General features: G+C 46.1%; 1 protein-coding gene across 3 annotated transcripts; it reads left to right on the top strand.

The window, feature by feature from the left end:
* The first annotated feature begins 584 nt into the window (after positions 1-584).
* Positions 585-12,479, top strand: TINCR (TINCR ubiquitin domain containing). 3 transcript variants are annotated; one of them, XM_084498417.1, is made up of 4 exons: positions 585-910; positions 8,047-8,161; positions 10,281-10,378; positions 11,042-12,479. In XM_084498417.1, the coding sequence occupies exons 1-2, from the start codon at positions 651-653 to the stop codon at positions 8,048-8,050; spliced, it is 264 nt and encodes an 87-aa protein (XP_084354543.1). In that variant the 5' UTR covers positions 585-650; the 3' UTR covers positions 8,051-8,161; positions 10,281-10,378; positions 11,042-12,479. The 3 variants fall into 3 exon arrangements, 2 of the variants coding, with proteins under 2 accessions (XP_084354543.1, XP_084354544.1); XM_084498418.1 differs by having other exon boundaries at positions 611-910; positions 11,014-12,479; XR_014685919.1 differs by lacking the exon at positions 585-910 and having other exon boundaries at positions 7,617-8,488.
* Positions 12,480-18,017: the final 5,538 nt, after the last annotated feature.

Genomic DNA, 18,017 nt, shown 5'->3' with positions numbered 1-18,017 from the left:
GCAATGAATGAATGCTACCCCTTTTGGAGGGTCCCAGCCCGTTCTCCCACAGTAACTGTACAGATCCCCTAATGTGAAACTGCAGTGCACTAATGAGGGGTGTTCACACCGGCTGAGTCTCCTTCAGGATGTTCTGGCTCTCCCCCATGAGGAAGTTTTCACTATGCAGAATATTTTTCTGTTCTTCATTAAAATGGCCATGTTAAATAGCTGTGAGGTTTCTCAACGTCTCCTTTTTGAACTGAGCTATCCCACAGCTGGCAGCTTTTTAGAGCAGGAGACATGAGGTTGCTAAACCCATTCATTTTTCAAAGGCACCCACATTTCAAATGGCTGCGGAGATCCATCTTTAAAGTCCTGTGAAAGCCATTGGAATGAAGAGCACTTTGTGAGGACGCAGTAATTATTAAGGGATTTAGGGGTGTGTGGAAATGATTCATGGAGACATTTCCCAGCCAGCAGGCTCTTGGAGCCAGGTGAGCTCTTCCCTGGAATGTGAAGCATGCAGCTCAGCAACTGGGAGGAACAGGTTTGGCAGGACATTTTAAGTTGTTCACGGCAGACAGCCTCTTCAGAGCCACATCCCTGCCTTACCTACCTCCCAGCTGGATGCTCCTCGCTGCCACACTGTCCCCGGTGAGCTGGAGAGGATGGACACGCTGCGAAGGAGTCTTTCTCGCTGGAAGAGGTACCACATCAAGGTGCACCTGGCTGATGAGGACCTGATGATGCCACTGACCGTCAGACCCAGAGACACGGTGATGGACCTGCGGGCTCACTTGGTGCGGGAGGGCGTCACCTCCTGGAAGAAGACATTTTATTACAACTCCAGGCAGCTCGAAGAACATGAGACTCTCAAAGAAGCCAATATCCAGAATGGTTCTGTCCTGCTTCTCGTCAGCAATAAAAGGTAGGCAAGGAGCTGGGCTGGTGTAAGGGAGGGGGAATGCTCTGCGTACCTCAGCCCTTTGGGACACTTTCCTGATGGGGTTTGCAGGAAGCAGATCAGGAGCTGAAACCCCTGCAATTTCCAGCAGGCAGATTGCGATTTAAGCCTCTTCAACCCCAGACATGCAGCACTGTGAAATAAGAGAGAAAGAGGAGGAGGAAATCTGGTTGATGTTGCCACTCCTGTCTCTGATCAGGTCTCACTTTCCTGACAACATGGCCAAACAGAGGGAGAGAGAAGACGTGCAAATGGGAGCTTGTGCTACCCAGGGGAGTGCTGTGGGAGCCTACCCCTTCTCTTCATCTTTCACTGTCATGTCTGGCTCTCGCCATTTCTTTTTAGTAGTTGCTTTCCGCAAGTGTTTGGGGGTGGCGCAGCCCTGTTTTGACAAGGAAGAGCTGTGAGCAGCCTGCTAACAGCAAAGCTCGGTGAGTGCTGGACAGAGATGGGAAGAGGCTGAGACTTCCTCAAATGTGGCCAGATCTTGGCACAAAGCAGTGATGTTAGAGGTTTCCAAGACAGGCAGCGTAAAGGAGATTCAGTGAATCTTTTCAATGAGGGCAACTCCTACGTTGCAGTGGGAATGCAATTTTACATAATGGACCTCAGCCCTCTGGCCAGTCTGGGCTCAGTGGGGTGAATTTACACCCAGTTGCACCATCTTTCCCAATACCTGGCTTGTTGCTGTCAGCACGATTCATTCTGTGAAGCATTTTGGGGGTACTGGGTAGAAGAGAGGCACGGCAGAGCACAGGTGTGCGGTGTCTAATTCAGCTTTCTGAATCCTGAGCCATCTGAGTTATGCATCTGTGCTGATCAGAGTTTGCTCTGCAGAAAAACCTGCGCTAAAGACTTCAGTTCTGATTAGATGCTATATACTGGAATGGTCCTATTTTCCAGTCCAGAGGCAGCTTGAAATCTCACACAAAGAAGATTTAATAAAGCATTTCCTTTCAGAGCTCAGCCAGACACAAGAGATTTCACATCGCTCAGCTAACTGCAAACCTCAAGTCACCCATGGCCCCTTTCTCCAGCATCTCATTTCAACTCTCTGATTAACTTCACACAGCTCCTCCTTTTCACCTTGTTTTTAACAGCAGGAGCATTTATATTTGTTGTTGTAGAAAAGGATTCAGAGGGACTCGGTTGATGGAGTGCACATATAGGTGCTCCAAAATGTGCTGGGGACCTTCCCATGTGCTGCAAAAGCAGGGTTGTAACTGCAGCAATGCAAGAATCACCAGAGGATCCTGACCCCAGTGTGCTGAGTTCTGGGTACATGCTTGAAGCTGCTAGTCATTTCTGAGAATTTAAAGCCTCTTGTTTAATGTTCAGGCTCAATTTCTGTGAGTATATGAAAAAGGGAGCAGGATTTATCATGTTTTTGTCTAGAATTTAATCAAAACCTTCCCAGCTCCCAAACAAGCACCTTTGTGTATTCTCTGATCCCTTTTCCCAGGGCTGGGAGCACTGTGGTGGGTAGACGGCCTTTCCCTGAAGTCACATTTCTCCTTGATTTATTGGACACGGAGGCTTAGTGGGCTATGACAACCTCAGTCAATTCCTAACTATTTTGTGTGGCACGAGTGCTAAATGCCCAGGTACTGGGGATACATTTCTCTAAAAGCTCACGGGGGTGACGGGGCTGTTATTGAAATACCGACCCCACACTCAGTATTTCTGAGACATGCTCGTGTGTGTGCCTTGGCAGCAGTCACCACCTGCTCAGTGCGTAGTCCTGGGCTCAGCACAGCCTCTATGACTCAGCACCTTGCCAGATCCTCAGCGTACAGAGGACAGGTTTAGAGGGCTCTCTCTATCTGTTTCTATCAGAGTTTGGAAATAGAGGGTGGGAGAAGGCAGGTGCTGCATTGCAACTGAGATTACAGCACCATTTTGAGCCTTAGGATTACTGAGCCAGACCTTTAGGTATTATAAAACCATGCTGGCTAACCTAGCCTAGAAAAGAAAAGGCTCCAGGGAGACCATATTGCAGCCTTTCAACACTTAAAGGGGGCTTATTAAGAAAGTTGGGGAGAGACTTTTTCTAGGGCCTGTAGCAACAGGACAAGGGATAATGGTTTCAAACTGAAACAGGGTAGAATTGGATTAGAGAAAAGATTTTTTTTTTTACCATGAGAGTGCTGAGACGATGGAACAGGTTGCCCAGAGTAGTTGTGGATGCCCCATTCCTGGAAGTATTAAAAGACCAGGCTGGATGGGACTTTGGGCAACCTGGTCTAGTGGGAGGTGTCCAGGTCTACAGCAGGGGAGCTGGAACTAGATCTTTAAAGGTTCCTTCCAACACAAACCATCCTATGACCTATACTACGTTGCTCCAGTAGCATCCGTGGAGGTATGCTGGTCTTTATCAGCTGGTCAACGGTGGGAAACCTTAGGGAGTAAGACAAGAGTAGTCTATGCAGCACTGAGACTAAAAGCCACAAGAGCAGAGAGGAACAAAGAACCTGGTGTTGGGTTTGGCCAGCAGCCCCAAGGTTTTAAGAGCTGGCTTTATTATTTCACAGACTCAGTGAAGTATGGACCCTCGCCATTGAAGGTCATCATCTACTTCTTAACTTCTCCCTGAAAATCTTGGTGTCCCTACTTAGTATTTTGCACTGAAAGGCCAGCCAAGCAGAGCTATATTAATTCCAAAAGTGGAGTTGCTCTGATTGCCAAGGTCTGCATCTCAGTGTCGTGCCTATAAATATTAATGGTCACTCTGTATGCTGTGTGTTCCTATAAGGGGCTCACGGGACAGTTTACTTTGAACCAGAGAAAACATGAAAATGACCCTATTTTTCAACCCCCCACCCTTAATGCCTTTGTAGATAATTGGCATTTAGCAATGGCCAAGTCAGCATTTCCACTTCTTGCTCGTGTTTTCTGGGGTTTATAACTTAGCCATAAAAAATCACTTAAGGCTGCAGCTTGGCAGGAAAGGGATCAGCATACCAGCTAATGCTGAAAATTTATTTGGACCTCAGTGTTCAAAAGTTCGGGCAAGCCATTTTGGAGTTCAGTCAACATGACCTCTCATCCTGGGGAAACACCCAGGCAGGCCAGAACCAGGAAAATCACATCCACTGAGGCTGCAATTCCCACTTGTGCAGCAGCTTCTTAATCACATTACTGCTGCGCTGATTAAGATTGCAATCCTGTTGCAGTGGAAGCCTAGCAAAGAACATGCGGGAAAACAGTTTCTGCCCTAGAGAGCTGCATATTGCAATAACACAGCTCGCGAGTGGGCAAAACAAGATGAGAAATGCCAAAGGGCGAGCAGAGGTAGAACCCCCCAAGCTCAGAGTCCTCGGGCCAGCCTGTGATATTCGAGCTACTGGTGTCCAAAGCAAGGAGACCACCAGGGAGACTCGACATGAAAAAAAGCAGCCACCCAGCAGAGATGCAAAAACATCCACGAGGGCATGCAGCAGGCTGTCCCAAATGCCCGGGGTGTGATCAGTGCTGGCACTGCGGACCACGCCATGGTGGAACCTGTTTGGCTCGCTCCGGAGGCGGCAGGCGCAGGGCCCCAGAGCCAGGTAGCTGCTCGGCTGGTCTGGTGGTGATGTGGGAGTTTCTGGAAGTGGCACGACTCTCCCTGAGGTTTGTTGGAGCTGCCTGAGTGCTCTCCGCTGGCTGCAGGTTGTGCAGCACTGCCTGAAGAGGCCTTCCATGGTGCAGTCACCAGCAGGGCTGGGTGGTGGGCATAGGGCATCTGCTATCCCCCTGCTGCTAATTTCCATGTCAGACGCAAGGTGGAGGGTATCTTGCAGGGGCAAATCCACCGCTTAACCCATGGGAGCCTTCCTCTCTGTGGTCTCATGAGCTATTTCAAATAGAGGATAGAAATGGGTGATCCAGAGTGATTCCTTGACACGCTGTGTGCCTGTCACTGACTGTTCCTAAGGACGCACAGCTCCAGCTGGTTCAGGACATGGTATGAGCATAAGCACATTGTCAGAGCCTTCACACCTGGTTTCAGGCTCCTTTCTTACATGTGACTGCAGTCAGTCAGACAAGGTCTGTACTAATAAATTAACCAGTGCCAGAGCTGCTCTCTGTTACACTGCTGGAGTATTGCTCTGCAGCTTGGTCCAGTCCAGATGCATTTCAGGAGCTAGCATGGGTCAAAGACTCTTCTTTATGGTCCATCTGGATGTGACCATGCAGGTTTGGAGGGTAAGAATTTGTTATGAAAACAATGGCCATTCTGTGCCAGCTGTCTTCTCACTGCAGAGGAAAGTCCCAGGCACATTTAATTTACTGGCACAGACCCAGCGAGAGCACACAGGATCCCCTCAGTCTTTTGAAAGACAAGGTTCATTGAGGTCAAGCAGCTATTGTCATCACATATGGCTTGCCCAGAGAATGGAGTTCAGTAAGTCATTGGTGAATAGGTTAAATAAAGTAGATGCCAGCACTGAATTTAGCAGAAGTCTATTATCTGGAATCTCTTGGTGTTGATTTTTTGGCCTGGAGCCACCTGAAAACATCTATCTCGGGGCATTAGCTCAGTTACCATAACAACTCATCTAGGAATAACTTCTGACAGCTCAAAGAGCAGACCGAGGTGCTAGGTGGGATATAAGCCACTCTTAGGTCAAGATAAGCATATCCAGGAATCTTCCTCTTCTGCAATGCTGCCTCAGTGTCCCTAGTAGGTGTCAGTGCTTACACATGCTTTAATATGCTTCGGACCCTGCTTTATCACTCAGAGGCTGCTCAGCCTAATTTTCTAAAGGTCCATCCACTAAAGGAGCTACCTCCTGGCAGAAGAGCAAAAACATCCATCTTTGGGGAACCTGGCTAATTCCCTTGTTGCCGTTCAGTTTACAGTCTCTGATTTTTGGACTCATAAATTATAGCTTGGCGTGAAAACTGTGACTGAGCCACTTCCATAAGGTCCAGTTTCGCTGCTAAGAAACTGCTTCCTATGTTTGACTCCGAAGATGACACAAGGATCGATGTTTTGCATAGACACTCACCAGTGGCTCCCTCCAGGCTTCTATTACTTCTCTGTCCTGTCACCCCTGCTCACTCTCACTAGAATCACCTGGGAAGCAGTCACCAGCAACCGCAGATGTTGCCGAATCTCTACAAAGAGAAATCAGAAAAATAATGGGGTCTACACAGTTTGACCCTGCACAGAAAGCCAACACTGCAGCCAAGCATGAATTAAGCCCCTTACGCTGAGCTTCAGCGTGATTTTTTGATGCCTGCTCCTTGCACTGACCTCCCAGCTCCTGGGGTTGCTCAGCAATTGCTCCTCAGCATGGAGGAAGACTTTCCACTCCCGTACAACTACTCTGGACTTGCCCTGTTAAGCTTAGACCTAGCAGCAGGCTCCAAGGCATCTCGCAGTAGGATAACGATCCTTTAAATAGCACTGGGAGTCTCTCTTCTCAGGGAGAACTAATTAAGTTCTTCAGCACATGCTTAGACATATGTTGACCTGCTATGCCTTAACAGGCCGGCTTCCATCTACTAGATAAATAACACTGGCTTAAAAAATATCCTCCTGGAGATGCGTTACTTAGGCAACAGCCAGGTGGGGGACTGACTTCTCCATCTCTGTGCCTAAAAGTAATATTTATGTGTATTACTCATGGGCCAAGCTCTCTGCTGGTGTAAACTCCTTGAAATCAATTTATAAATTCTGAAAGGACCAGTGCAGTCACCTCTGGTAACCCCTAGTATAGCGCAGGCCAGCAAACGACACCTTTATTTAGCTCAGTTACCTATTGTTCAGCCCAAGAAGCTCATTTAACAAAAGCTGAGGGTTGCATCAGCAGAGAACACAGTCCATAGGGTCAGAATTCTTTCCCTGGGCAGTTGCATGAGATTTCAGTAGATGAAACAGCTAACACGTGTCCCATGGTGGCAGGGGGCATCTATCTTGGCTTGAGGCAAAGAATTAATGATTTGGAAGTATATTCTAAACCAGGTTCTTTTCTGGTGTGACATGGCACAGCTTCCTGAACTCCTCTGTAGCTGTGTTGATTTATACCAGCTGAGGATTTTACCCAGTTGGGATAAATGCTCTGTCCTGTGTCCTGGTGTTTTATGGGGCATATGTGCTACAGGGTGGGCTCACAGCAAATCCTAGGCTATTACAGTCCCCTGAAATTTCAAGTGAGTAACTGAGCACTGGAATACAAATCTTGTTTTGGCATTTGCAGAAAACCCAGCCAGCAGCTGTTGTCAGCCAAAGCAGAATCATAGTGTCCTTTGCTAGGACCCAACAACAAAAAAATAAACCCACCCCACATAAACTTCGAACTTTGCTAATTCCAGATTAAATGTTTGCAGCACAAGCTCAGTTTCTTGTCTGCATAATTGGAAAGAGCAATTCACAGGAGTCAAGAGACTCAGCCCTGCACTTACTGGCTCGGCTGGGTGGGGTGGCTGCCTGGTAGAGCTGCTGCCTACAGGCCATGAGCATCTTGGTTGTCGTCCAAGCCATGATAATGAGCTCTCTAAGCAGATGCTGTCCCTGAAGAGGTACCCCTAGAAATTTTCAAGAGCTTCAGCCCCTGTTCTGAAGACACCAGGGATAGTCCTGCATAATTTTTAAGGATCTTCTGAAGAGTAACTAAGAAAGTAATCCTCATTTTGTTAAGCTTAAGTATCCTACACATGGTCTGTATCCCTGTCAGAAAACGTTTATGGAACCATAACCCCAGAAAGGCTGAAAACCACTGTTTAGTGCTAATGTATGGGGGCGAGCATGCCTAGAGAAATTCAAGCTGTCTCACTGTAAACATCCTCAGAGTGCTCCTAAAGCTACAGGCTGCCCTGTTCTGAGATGAGAAATGGATTTTCAGGATCATGCACTAAGTAAGCAGAGCCTTGCTTATGGGAAAAAGGCTTCCAGGCAGTTGCAGATTGTCAGAAGCAAGGGTGAAGGCATCTTCTGCAGGAGGAAAAGCAGGTGTGAAAACCTGGATGTGGCTTAGTGTGATTGGAAAAACAAAACAGACAGAGGATCAGGTTTATATTCTCCCCACGCCTGGGTCAGCGCCTCCTTGGTCAAATGCCATTTTTGATTGCATGTCTACAATGCTCCAAGTACTTGCCTCTTTCTTATTCAGATAATGCCAAAGAGCACAGCCAAAGCCATGAGAAACGGGGAGCGTGACAAGGGCTGAAAGGAAGCAGATGGAAGAGAGCTTGGCCGTGGAAAGGCAGCCCAGCCACAGGCGTTTGGTAAGTCCCTCCCTGCATGCCAGCTCCAGGACTGTTCAGAAAGCAGCTCCAAGTGTTTTCAGCACAGTGCCCATGAATAATTAACCCAAACAAACTACAAATAATGTTTCCTTACCAGCTCACCATGTGGTCTGAGCTGCCAAAGGAGAAGCGTGGGTAAGACTGACTCAGCTCCTGGGGGCAGTGAATCAGAGCGAAATGCCCAGGAAAGGGCAAATTCTGCCTGGGTGATGAAGCAAGAAGAAGCTGAGGTGGGCTTTGCTTAGCGCCCTAGATGGGGACACTGGACATCTGAGCCTCCCTCTAACCTGCTCACAGGATTCCTCAGTAAGTTGCTGGTATTGGCCTTTCTTTTTTTCTCCCTATGTGCAACTCTGAGATAATTTCTTCTTCCTCTCTCCCACTCTTGATCCATCCAGCTGTAAGTGGCTCAGGTTAGGGATTGCCTGTGCAGTTCCTATGAGGTGGGGCCCTGATTTCCAGGTTGAAGGCTCTGTAGAGCAAATAAGTGGTAAGTGCACTAGAGACAGTCCTGGAGCCTTTACATATCCCAAGCACAGAGACAGGCTCACTGCTCTTACAGCGACCACCCTACCTGACATTAGGGCCCCATTGTTTCACCAAAACTGCCATATTTTTGAGCCAGGGTTTAGAGAGCAATGAGCCTCCTTGTGCTGCTCATCCCTCTGTGTGCCAGTCCCCCCACTCCAATAACTTCTGAACCAGCTGACCTGGTTCAATCCAGTTTGATGGAAAGAGAGAGGTCTCACAGACCGAAGATTCCTGCAATTTTTGAAAAAAAAAAAAAAACACGTTAAAAATCAGCAGGACATAAGAGACATACCAGCTGGTCATCAGTACCTGCCTGACTTCCAACCAGCTACTGCACCTGCTGCTCTTTGCTGGCAAAGCAGGAAGCTCTCAGAAGAGCTAAGGGCTTTACTGGGGAGGTCTGAAGGGGATAAGGGTGCCCTGGGGATATTGGGAGCACCAAGAAAGGAAGAAATAAAAAGCAGTTGTAAAACATAAGTCAGGAGAACGGGTTTCACCAGTTCCCCTGCTCATGGAACAACTCACTTTTTAGGTTCAAACTTACATTCAGGATGAAATAGATGTTTCTTTAACCACTACAGTGCTTTCCCTAGAAAATGTCAGTGATCGTTATCTGTGTTACCAATACCCCCATAAAGCCTGCATGTTCTGTTGCTCAACTGAAAAACATGCCTTTCTGGATTTTTTTTGGCAGCAAGAAAATGTTTGATTCTTTTCTTCCAAGAGAAACATTTGAAGAAGTGCCATAGAAAATGGAGTTTCTCATTTTCCAGGAGTATTTTTTTTCCCCTCCTAGGAACAAAGAGTATTTCCCAAAATACTTCCCTGAGATTCTAGGACAGACAAGTCTGTGAACTTAGTCACACCTGAAGAGCCTTCAGTCCAAGCAACTGAAATGGACAAAGGCTGGGATGGGACTAGACATGGGAAGAAGGAATGTGACTTTTCCAAGGTCAACCACCAAGCTGGGTGCATGGTGGAAAGTGTGCTGGCGCTGTTGGGTCAGCGTTTCTGCCACTTGACCATGCGGCGCCTCTGTGCATCCGTCTGTCCTGAAATAATGAGCTTCTTGGAGCAGAGCCAGTACTTTCCTGAGAGCTTGGAAAGTGCCTTGTGCAGCCTAGGTGCACTCATAAATAATAATTTAAATGTTAATAACAATATTAAAGTGGAGGCGTGCCACTGAAGATGGGACACACTTAGCAACAGAGTCCTAAATCAGTGTCTCCCTTCTAGTGAAATGTACAATTTGTCTCACAAACTCTGGGGGACCAGTATTTTCTTCTCTGGACCTGGCAATCACAGTCTTATGCTCTGTAGAAGGCAAACTGACCTGAGTGGAATTAGGTCCAGTATCTGCTCTAACACCTCATGCCTGTAGCTGGCAGCTCTGGTCAGCTCCAGAAGCCTTTTTGCAGCTCAGGGGAATATCTGGAAAGAGTAAATTAACTGTGGTAGTGCGGGGAACTGCTTGGACTAATGTTTTTTTCAGAGATAGGCTTTGATTGACACTTCAGATCTGCCTGACAATCTCTTATTCTAAGTGTAAGTTGCTGCCTTTCTTCAGAGCAAGAAGAGCTGGTTGGGTTGCTGTCCTTCAAACGATGGATCTTATCACATGGGAAAAAGAAGAAAAAAAAGCAAACCACCTGCAAACAGCCACAGGTATAGCACAAAAAGAGGTAAAACTAACTGAAGCTATTTGAGTTATTTCTGTTTCTTTCCCTCTATGGCATAATCCTGTGCAAGATATAAAAGAAAAGAGACTATACTCTGAGGAACAAGAGCTGACTGCTCTTTTTATTTGACTGTTGTTCTTTCCCTTCAAGAGATTTTTAATGCTCTGCAGATAGCACCGTGCCACCCTCCAGGGATGGGAGGGCTGGGAAGGCAGTGGGACAACCTCCTTTTTACTCATTTGGTCCCCCTTTGGTCCCCTTTTAGTGCCCGTCCTCCCCACACTGCCTCTTACTCCATAGTTTGAGGCATCCTCAGTGCTTGCTAAATGCTGTGATCTCACTGTTCAGCTGCTCACAGAAGAGGTGAGCTCTTTTTACAATATAATTTACAGTTTACCTGAGTCTGGTCAAGAAGAAGGTTGGGTCTCCAAACAGGCAGAGGCTGGCTTCAAATCATCTGAACACCACTTAGGTGGAAAAATGGGTCTCATTTGAGATGTCCTGTCTCTTCTTGCTCATCTAGGTCCATAAGAAACAGCCAGTCTCTTTAGACTGCGGAGTACAGGGCTGCTGCTGTATGTCCAAATACCAGGGAAGATACTAAGAACTGCTTTGAAATAGATGTTTTCCTTGTTCTCTGCAAACACAGGCGTGGACAAGACCGATGACCAAAGCTGAAAGGTGTGCAAGCTCCTGTTTGCACATCAGCCTGGGCGTATCGTAAGATGGAGACATTTGCAACTTCACCTGCTGCACCACGGACGGGCTTTCTTCTTGCCAGGAGTGTTTATCTTTGGGATCCTCCTATTGTTGGGGCACCACAGCCAGGATTACCACGAGTACTGCTGTTTGCTGCTGCGCTCACCTCCACCTCGCAGCTGCAGCCAGGCCTTCCCAACCAGCTCCTTTTCCTGAGCCTCATGAGCAGAAGACAAGCCCAGGCAGGGCCATCTCCCCCAGCTGCTGTATTTCAGCAAGGCAGGTCAGGCTGAGGCATGTCTCAGTGGCTCCTCCGTGCCTCTCCTCTACCCAAGTTGTGGATGCATCTAGTGCTTCAGCTTACAGGGCCATCAGTCTGGCAGCTTTCCTGGGCACTAAATTTACTTTTTAAAGTTACATCAGTGTTGTACCCAGAGGGAACGGAGGAACAGATGCAGTCTGTGAAGTCTGGCTTTAATTCACCTGCCTCATTTAATTTCCTGCCCTGCCTTCTAATCAATGAGTCTGCACTGGTGGCCCTGGGAATACAGAAGTTTTTTCATATACAGGAGAATTCAATGTGGTGGCTGTTCCAGCTGAGCGTTCAGGGTCTCCAGCAGGCTGTGTCATGTCTCCTTTGAGGCTGCTTCATAATGGTGTTCCCTGCCCCAGAGGCACTTGCACATAGATGGCAGCTGCATTCCATTTCCTTCAAGGGGCCACTGGCACCAGGCAGCTGTGCCCCGTTAGCCGAGAGAGGCTGGCTGTGTGGGGTTCTCTCCTGGAAACTGCTGCTCTCCTTCCAGGTTTTCCTGGTTTTCAGCCATGTGGCTTCCTCTGCAGGGCCATGCTGCTTTCTGGGGCTTTGTCCCCGCAGTCGCTCTGCCATCCTACCTCAGACGGGCTGCTGATGCCAGACATCCTGCAGTACCTCCCAAGGACTTCCAGCAACACCGTGGGACCAGCGGTACTTCACATGGGCTCTGTTCTCGAGGCTTTGCAGGGCCTTCAGGCCAGGCCATCATGCCGTGGTGGCCCTGGTGCTCCTTCACCAAGGACAGTTGCATCAAATCACCTCAAAAATGTTTTCAGGACTTCGTTGCCTCGTACTCAGGACTATCAGGAAGCCCTGATGAAATGATTTTGGGCATTTTTGCTTTGGTTAAGCATATTCCCTCACAGTATTGCCCAGTTGCTTAATCAGCCAGTGTCAAAACCCTGGGAGACAAGCAGGCTGTCCTTGGCTGGTAGCACTTATTTCGTGACGTTGCCGCTTTACCTCGTGTATTATAATCTGTATCAGATTGCTCTTTGCTTGCTAAAATGGACAATTAGGATCCAGTTGTAATGCAAATTGCACGGTGGAATAAAAACTGTGGGGAACAAAATCACAAATAAGTATTTATGTCAGCCTTTGTTACCGCGTGATAGGTCCCGCTCAGTTACTGCTCGCTGTGAAGCATTAGACAGAGGAGAACCTGGTGTGCCTTTGTGTTTTATAGGCACGAGCTGCCGAGCTGCTCTGGGTAAGACTGCCTTTAGGCACTCGCGGGCCCCGATAATGTGTATGTGTGCAAACCTAACAGACAGATTGCCGCCTACACTGGAAATTTGATGATTGCCTTGTTTTTTTCCAAGGCTCTGTTTTATATACTGCAGGCCAAACCCATGGGGTAATTTCCAGTCTCTCTGCACAGGGCTGAGCTGACGTGGTGAGAGAAGCGTAGAGATGCTGAAATTTCAATCTGCCACATAATGTGCTCCTAATACTGATGGCCTTAATAAGTGTGTTGTCATCGGCGGTGTTGCTGTAGTTCTTGCCATTGTTATCTTTCCCAAGTCTGGTGCTAAGCCTTGTAAATTAAGAGGAACCTAAAGTTTCTGTGGAATTAAACACGCAGGAGTCCTGCAAATGCACATGGAAGAGTGCACGTTTAAAATGCCAAGCCTTATTGATGTAAAGCGTTATGCTGCTGGTGTAGCTGCCTTTACTGCACATCAGCTTTGCATTTCCCCAAGCCCTGAGCAACAAAGAATTGAGCCGCATGTTTTCATAGCAAAACTCATTTTTGAGGACCGAGGTGGACTATCCATGTTTCATGGGTTATAGCTGGTAGTCAAGAGGCAAGTTTTTTAAGGGTTAGCAAAGCTTGTGAAGTACCTGTAAGATCTGGAGTGAGAGTAATGACTGTTCGCATCCCATTGAAACGGTGACTTCTAGAAGAGAGCAAGGAACAAGAATGAGGGTTTCTGAAGCCAGACAGATGAGAGGGGATCAAAGTCCTCTGAGAAGCTATGGCACCATAGCTCATCTATCTACTCAGAAAAACCTTTGCAACTGCCATTAATGACTCCAAATGGCCTTGTTTTCCCGCTAGCAGGGAAATAAGCAGCTTCAATGGGGAGGAGTAAATCCATTTGATTGCCCACGTTGCTGGGAATAAGCATCTTATTACTTATTAGTAATAACCCAACCTATTGCTCGCACTGTAGCCACCAGAACAGACAGCCTTATCTGCCAGAGAATCATTACATTGCTCCTAACATCTCAAACTGCCACTGAACAAAAGGAGTCAGAAAGGCCTCAAGGAAGAAAGCAAAAGGCAACATGGAGAACCTGGCTTATAAATGATGTGTGTGACAAGTGAAATATATCAGGGCCAATACATCTTTTGAAGAAGAGTTGTGCCAGGCAAGACTGAGCTCTTTCTGTTTCTGACCTTTTAAGCCAATGCATGGTATTCATCCATAGCTGATGGGTTGGTGGCAGTGTTGGCTTGTTAGCTCATCTTCTGAAGGGAAGAGGGGCATCTATACCTTGGGTCTGCGATGCAGCAGCTGTCAAGCTCAGGGCTCTGGTCCAGGATTTAGATGAAAATTCTCCACGGAAATTGATGACAAAGCACCTGATCGCTTCACCACGGCAGGGGTGTTCTCACATGGCAACGCCCTGGGAAATTCTCACTCAGAATAGATTAGATTCTGCTCTCATTTATGCAATTATAAATCCAGTGTGGTTCCATTTGAAACAACTGTTTTCATCCAATGCAAATGAGATCAAAATCTGGCGCAGGCTGTTTTTGTACACAATGGAAACTGACTGAATTATGGGAAACAGGAAACAAATCAAATGTAAATCAAAATGGAAATATCATGCTCTCTGTTACATCAGAATAAATTGGAAGCAAGTCTGTTGATTCTAATGGAATTCATCTGGATTTACACCAGACCGTGGCTCAGCATTTGTCAGTTGGCTGCACACCGACATCAAAACACAAACCATGCTACCTCGTCTGAATAGCTTTGAACAATTTCTTCCTTTCCCTTTACATTTAAGCAATTGCCTCTGCATCCTGATAGCTGATTAGCCTTTTCAAACAAATAAACCCCTGCAAACAAACATCAACAAATGAGACCCTGCTCTCACTAGCATATTCAGAATCTAAATGATGAGTCTGAAGTGCTGAGCTTGGTTTTGGAGTCACTTAAACTTGCTCCCGTCCCTCTTTGTTCACAATATGGAGTAGTACGCTTGAGCTCACGTGGAAACAGACTGTTGCTATTCTTGTTTCCCCTAAGCACACCAAATCATCTTCCCACCATCAACGGTCAGGGCCAGCTATTTCCTAGGATACACAGGAGACCTTTCAGTAGATAAGCAAAATATCACCATACTTCTGCTGTTGCTGTGCTCAGATGGTCAGAATGGAGCTGTAACCTTCCCTAATGTGTCTAATATGAAATTGTGTCACACTCTGTTCCTGCGGGCAAGTTACTGTTCCTCTCTGTGCCTATGTGCAGCTGACCATGGGAGCCTGTTGCTGATGGGGCAATCTTGATGGAGGAGCTGAGAGGGGTAATTAATGTCTGAGCTGCAAACTAGGCTTCTTGGATAAAAATTACTGGAAAAGCACAATGTCTGAGGAAGAGAACAGCCATGTCAGCCCCTTCCCTTGAATATCAGTTACCTCAGCTCCTTATATCATTCAGGTTTTAATCTATGTTTTTTTTTTTTTTTTTCTTCCTTGGATAATTAGTAAAATGCATCTGAACTAAAACAAGAGATGAGGGTGATGCACAAATCCCTACGTCGATGGGACTCAGGGAAGGACAAAGCACTCAAATTCAAATACATTATTCAAATACAAATCCTGTTGGTAACCACCTGAAATAGTAGTCACAGAGAATGTTTAAAGTTAAAAGATTTCTCTGAAAGTTGGATAACTGTTTGACTGGACACCCTTCTTTCAAGGGACTTGCTGCTCACCTGCAATCAGTCTCCTGGGCAGAAGAGGTAGGGGACCACTCTGGTCTGAACACTTGTTCCCACTCTCGCACTGTTTTTTTTTTTTTTTTTTTTTTTTTTTTCTGTAGGATCTTTAGGAAGTTAATTGGCCAAGATTTTCACAAGTGGCCCCTCTCTATGGCTGCTTGCATGCGTAGGTGTTCAATCTGAGACATGAGCAATCACCCTTTTCCGGGTCATTAGCAACAAAGCACACACGGATCTCAACCAGCATCTGAATGTGCCAGCCACTACCTCTCAGGGCATTTATGTTCCCATCTGTAAGTTGTTATAATAAATACTTGCCTGATTTTATAAAGCTATTCAGGACTCTCAAATGAAACAGAGGCTTTCAAGTAGCTGTGATTATTATGGCTTACTCTTGCTTAGGCTTATTCCTGCAGGTCAGCTATACTTAACTTGTGAGAGCTTTCTCATTGCTGGCACTGCACATTCTGTGTGGCATGCAAAGCCTTCCTATCTGGTTTCTGTTCTTTAGAGCATCACCTGGAATAAATGCCTGCAGCCAGGATGCACCCGATGGTTGTGTTGTTGATACAAAAACAAAAGCTCCAGTTTACTTATTGCTCACAGCCTCCATAACTCTGATTACCATGTACCAAAGGCTTATTTTATCCATGTCAGTGAAGTTAACACAGGAGACTTGGAAGCAGAGAGAAAGCAGAAATGAGAAGTAGCTGGGTCCCAGCCCAATCCCAGCTCTCTGCAAGAATGCACCATATGCAGACATGGGCAGCATTGGACTGCGAAGTGTAATGTAATCCTAAGGAACCAGCTAAAGCCAATTTGCGAACCTCCTTGGAGACTCTCAGCAGCACCATTGCATTTTACTCGCTGACTGTAAATGGTCTTAGTGCACATGATAATAAAAACTATATAGAGGTGGATTTAATAGGACCACCAAAACCAGAGTAAAGAGAGAATCACAATTGCAGAGACATTTGCTGCTCCACCAATACAAGATGGGGGTGAGGGGAAATTATCTGCTTTTATAGGAATAAACCTCTTTAGGCAAGGACTTTAAAAGTGGGGATAATTGTAACTTACTGTTCACACACTGCAGTAGGGAATCACGTCCAAGTCTGTAGTTACAAACTTTAGCTTTAAATACTGTGGACTGGACTGCGCTGTGCAGTTTTAGTGGGTAGTCACATTGATTTCAAAACAGTTTTCCCTGGGGTACAGCACTGCTTTGTGTGAGCATGGATTTGAGGCCCTGTGCTTGAATCTGATCTTGCATTCTGAGAAATCAAGTGACTGTTGGTGGGCATATACCTGACTTACATGAATATGCATGTGACCTGGCCTCAAGAGCCACTACAACCTTGGCAAGATTTTTGTTAAGTTATCCTTCTAATTAGACCCTATCTATGTTAAGCAGAATCATATCCATTTTAGCATGGATGTGAGACTCATTTGAACGCAGAGCTGGATCTTATGTCAGAAATCAGGTTTGGCCATGATGGCAATAGAACAGGTTAGCCTGTAAACCCAAAGTAAATTTGCAAACTCTGTCTGTTCAAAAAGAAATGCATTAATAGATGACTGATCTCCTGAAACGTCATTTGAATAGTTTTGACTGCACGCTTGTTTTATTCCTGGGAAATTTCAGAGTACAAAAAGACTTCTATTTTCCTTCTTCATTTGCCAAGAATCTCTTTTAAACTCGTATGTAATACAGACTGAGTCTTGGATCAGATCTTCAGCTCACGCATACACAGAAGTTCACATGTATGGAAGTATCGCAATGGACTTCTGTAAAGAGATACTGATATATGGGAGCTGAGGATCAAGGCCAAGAAAATGAAAGCAAGAAACTGGTAGGTATGAAGCTTTCTGACCTGGAGTGGTTACTCCAGGCAATGTGTTATTTCGTAAAAAAATGATTCATCCAAAATGGCAATCTTACTCATTTGGGAAATGAATGTCTAGAACATATGTCTCCATGACCCAGTGCCATCCTTGAAACAATCCCTTTTTATGCTGATAGTTTGAGGACTTTTTTTTCCACTGTCTGCTCTACCCCCAAGGTCATTTTCAGATAATGGCAGATGGTTTGAATTGAAGTATTTAATTGTGAAAAAAGTCACAGTAAGTTTTTTAAACAAAGCCTTTGGCAACAGCTCCTGATTGTAAATCGGAGAATGTGCTTGTATTGGGACAGTCTGGATTATTTTATTTTATGTGATTTTAATGCTTCTAAAAGCAAGTGTTTGAAAGCTATATGCTGAGAATCCAGCAGATGAAGTATGTGGATCAACTTGTACAGAGATTGTTGGGTGTCAGGAAGGAGAAATGGGAACATAATACAGGACAGAATTCTGAGCAGGCAGTGCCCCTCAGACAAATGAGACACTAACATTATGAATAAGTGGAGAAAAATAGGAAGAATGAGTAAATGGAGCCTTGGTTTAGTGCCCTAAGCACTGAAATCCATTCTTACTGTGGGGCATCCTTCCATATTGCTGCAATGTGGTAAGACTGGAAAGAGGTCTGGATCCCCTAGTGCTCAGAGAGATGTTCAGAAGGGAATCTGAACATGATGTTATGAGGTAAGACCATATGACAATGAAGACTGTATAAAAACAACTCAGGGCTTAAGCTAGGGCTGCTTTAAGCC

Source organism: Aythya ferina (genome assembly GCF_964211825.1).
Source record: "Aythya ferina genome assembly, chromosome: 26".
Lineage (NCBI taxonomy): Eukaryota > Metazoa > Chordata > Aves > Anseriformes > Anatidae > Aythya > Aythya ferina.
This window is presented reverse-complemented; position numbering and strand designations above follow the sequence as displayed.

What these genes read in the sequence shown, in the direction of transcription:
- TINCR (XM_084498417.1), top strand. Translation starts at nt 651, where the DNA reads ATGGACACGCTGCGAAGGAGTCTTTCTCGCTGGAAGAGGTACCACATC.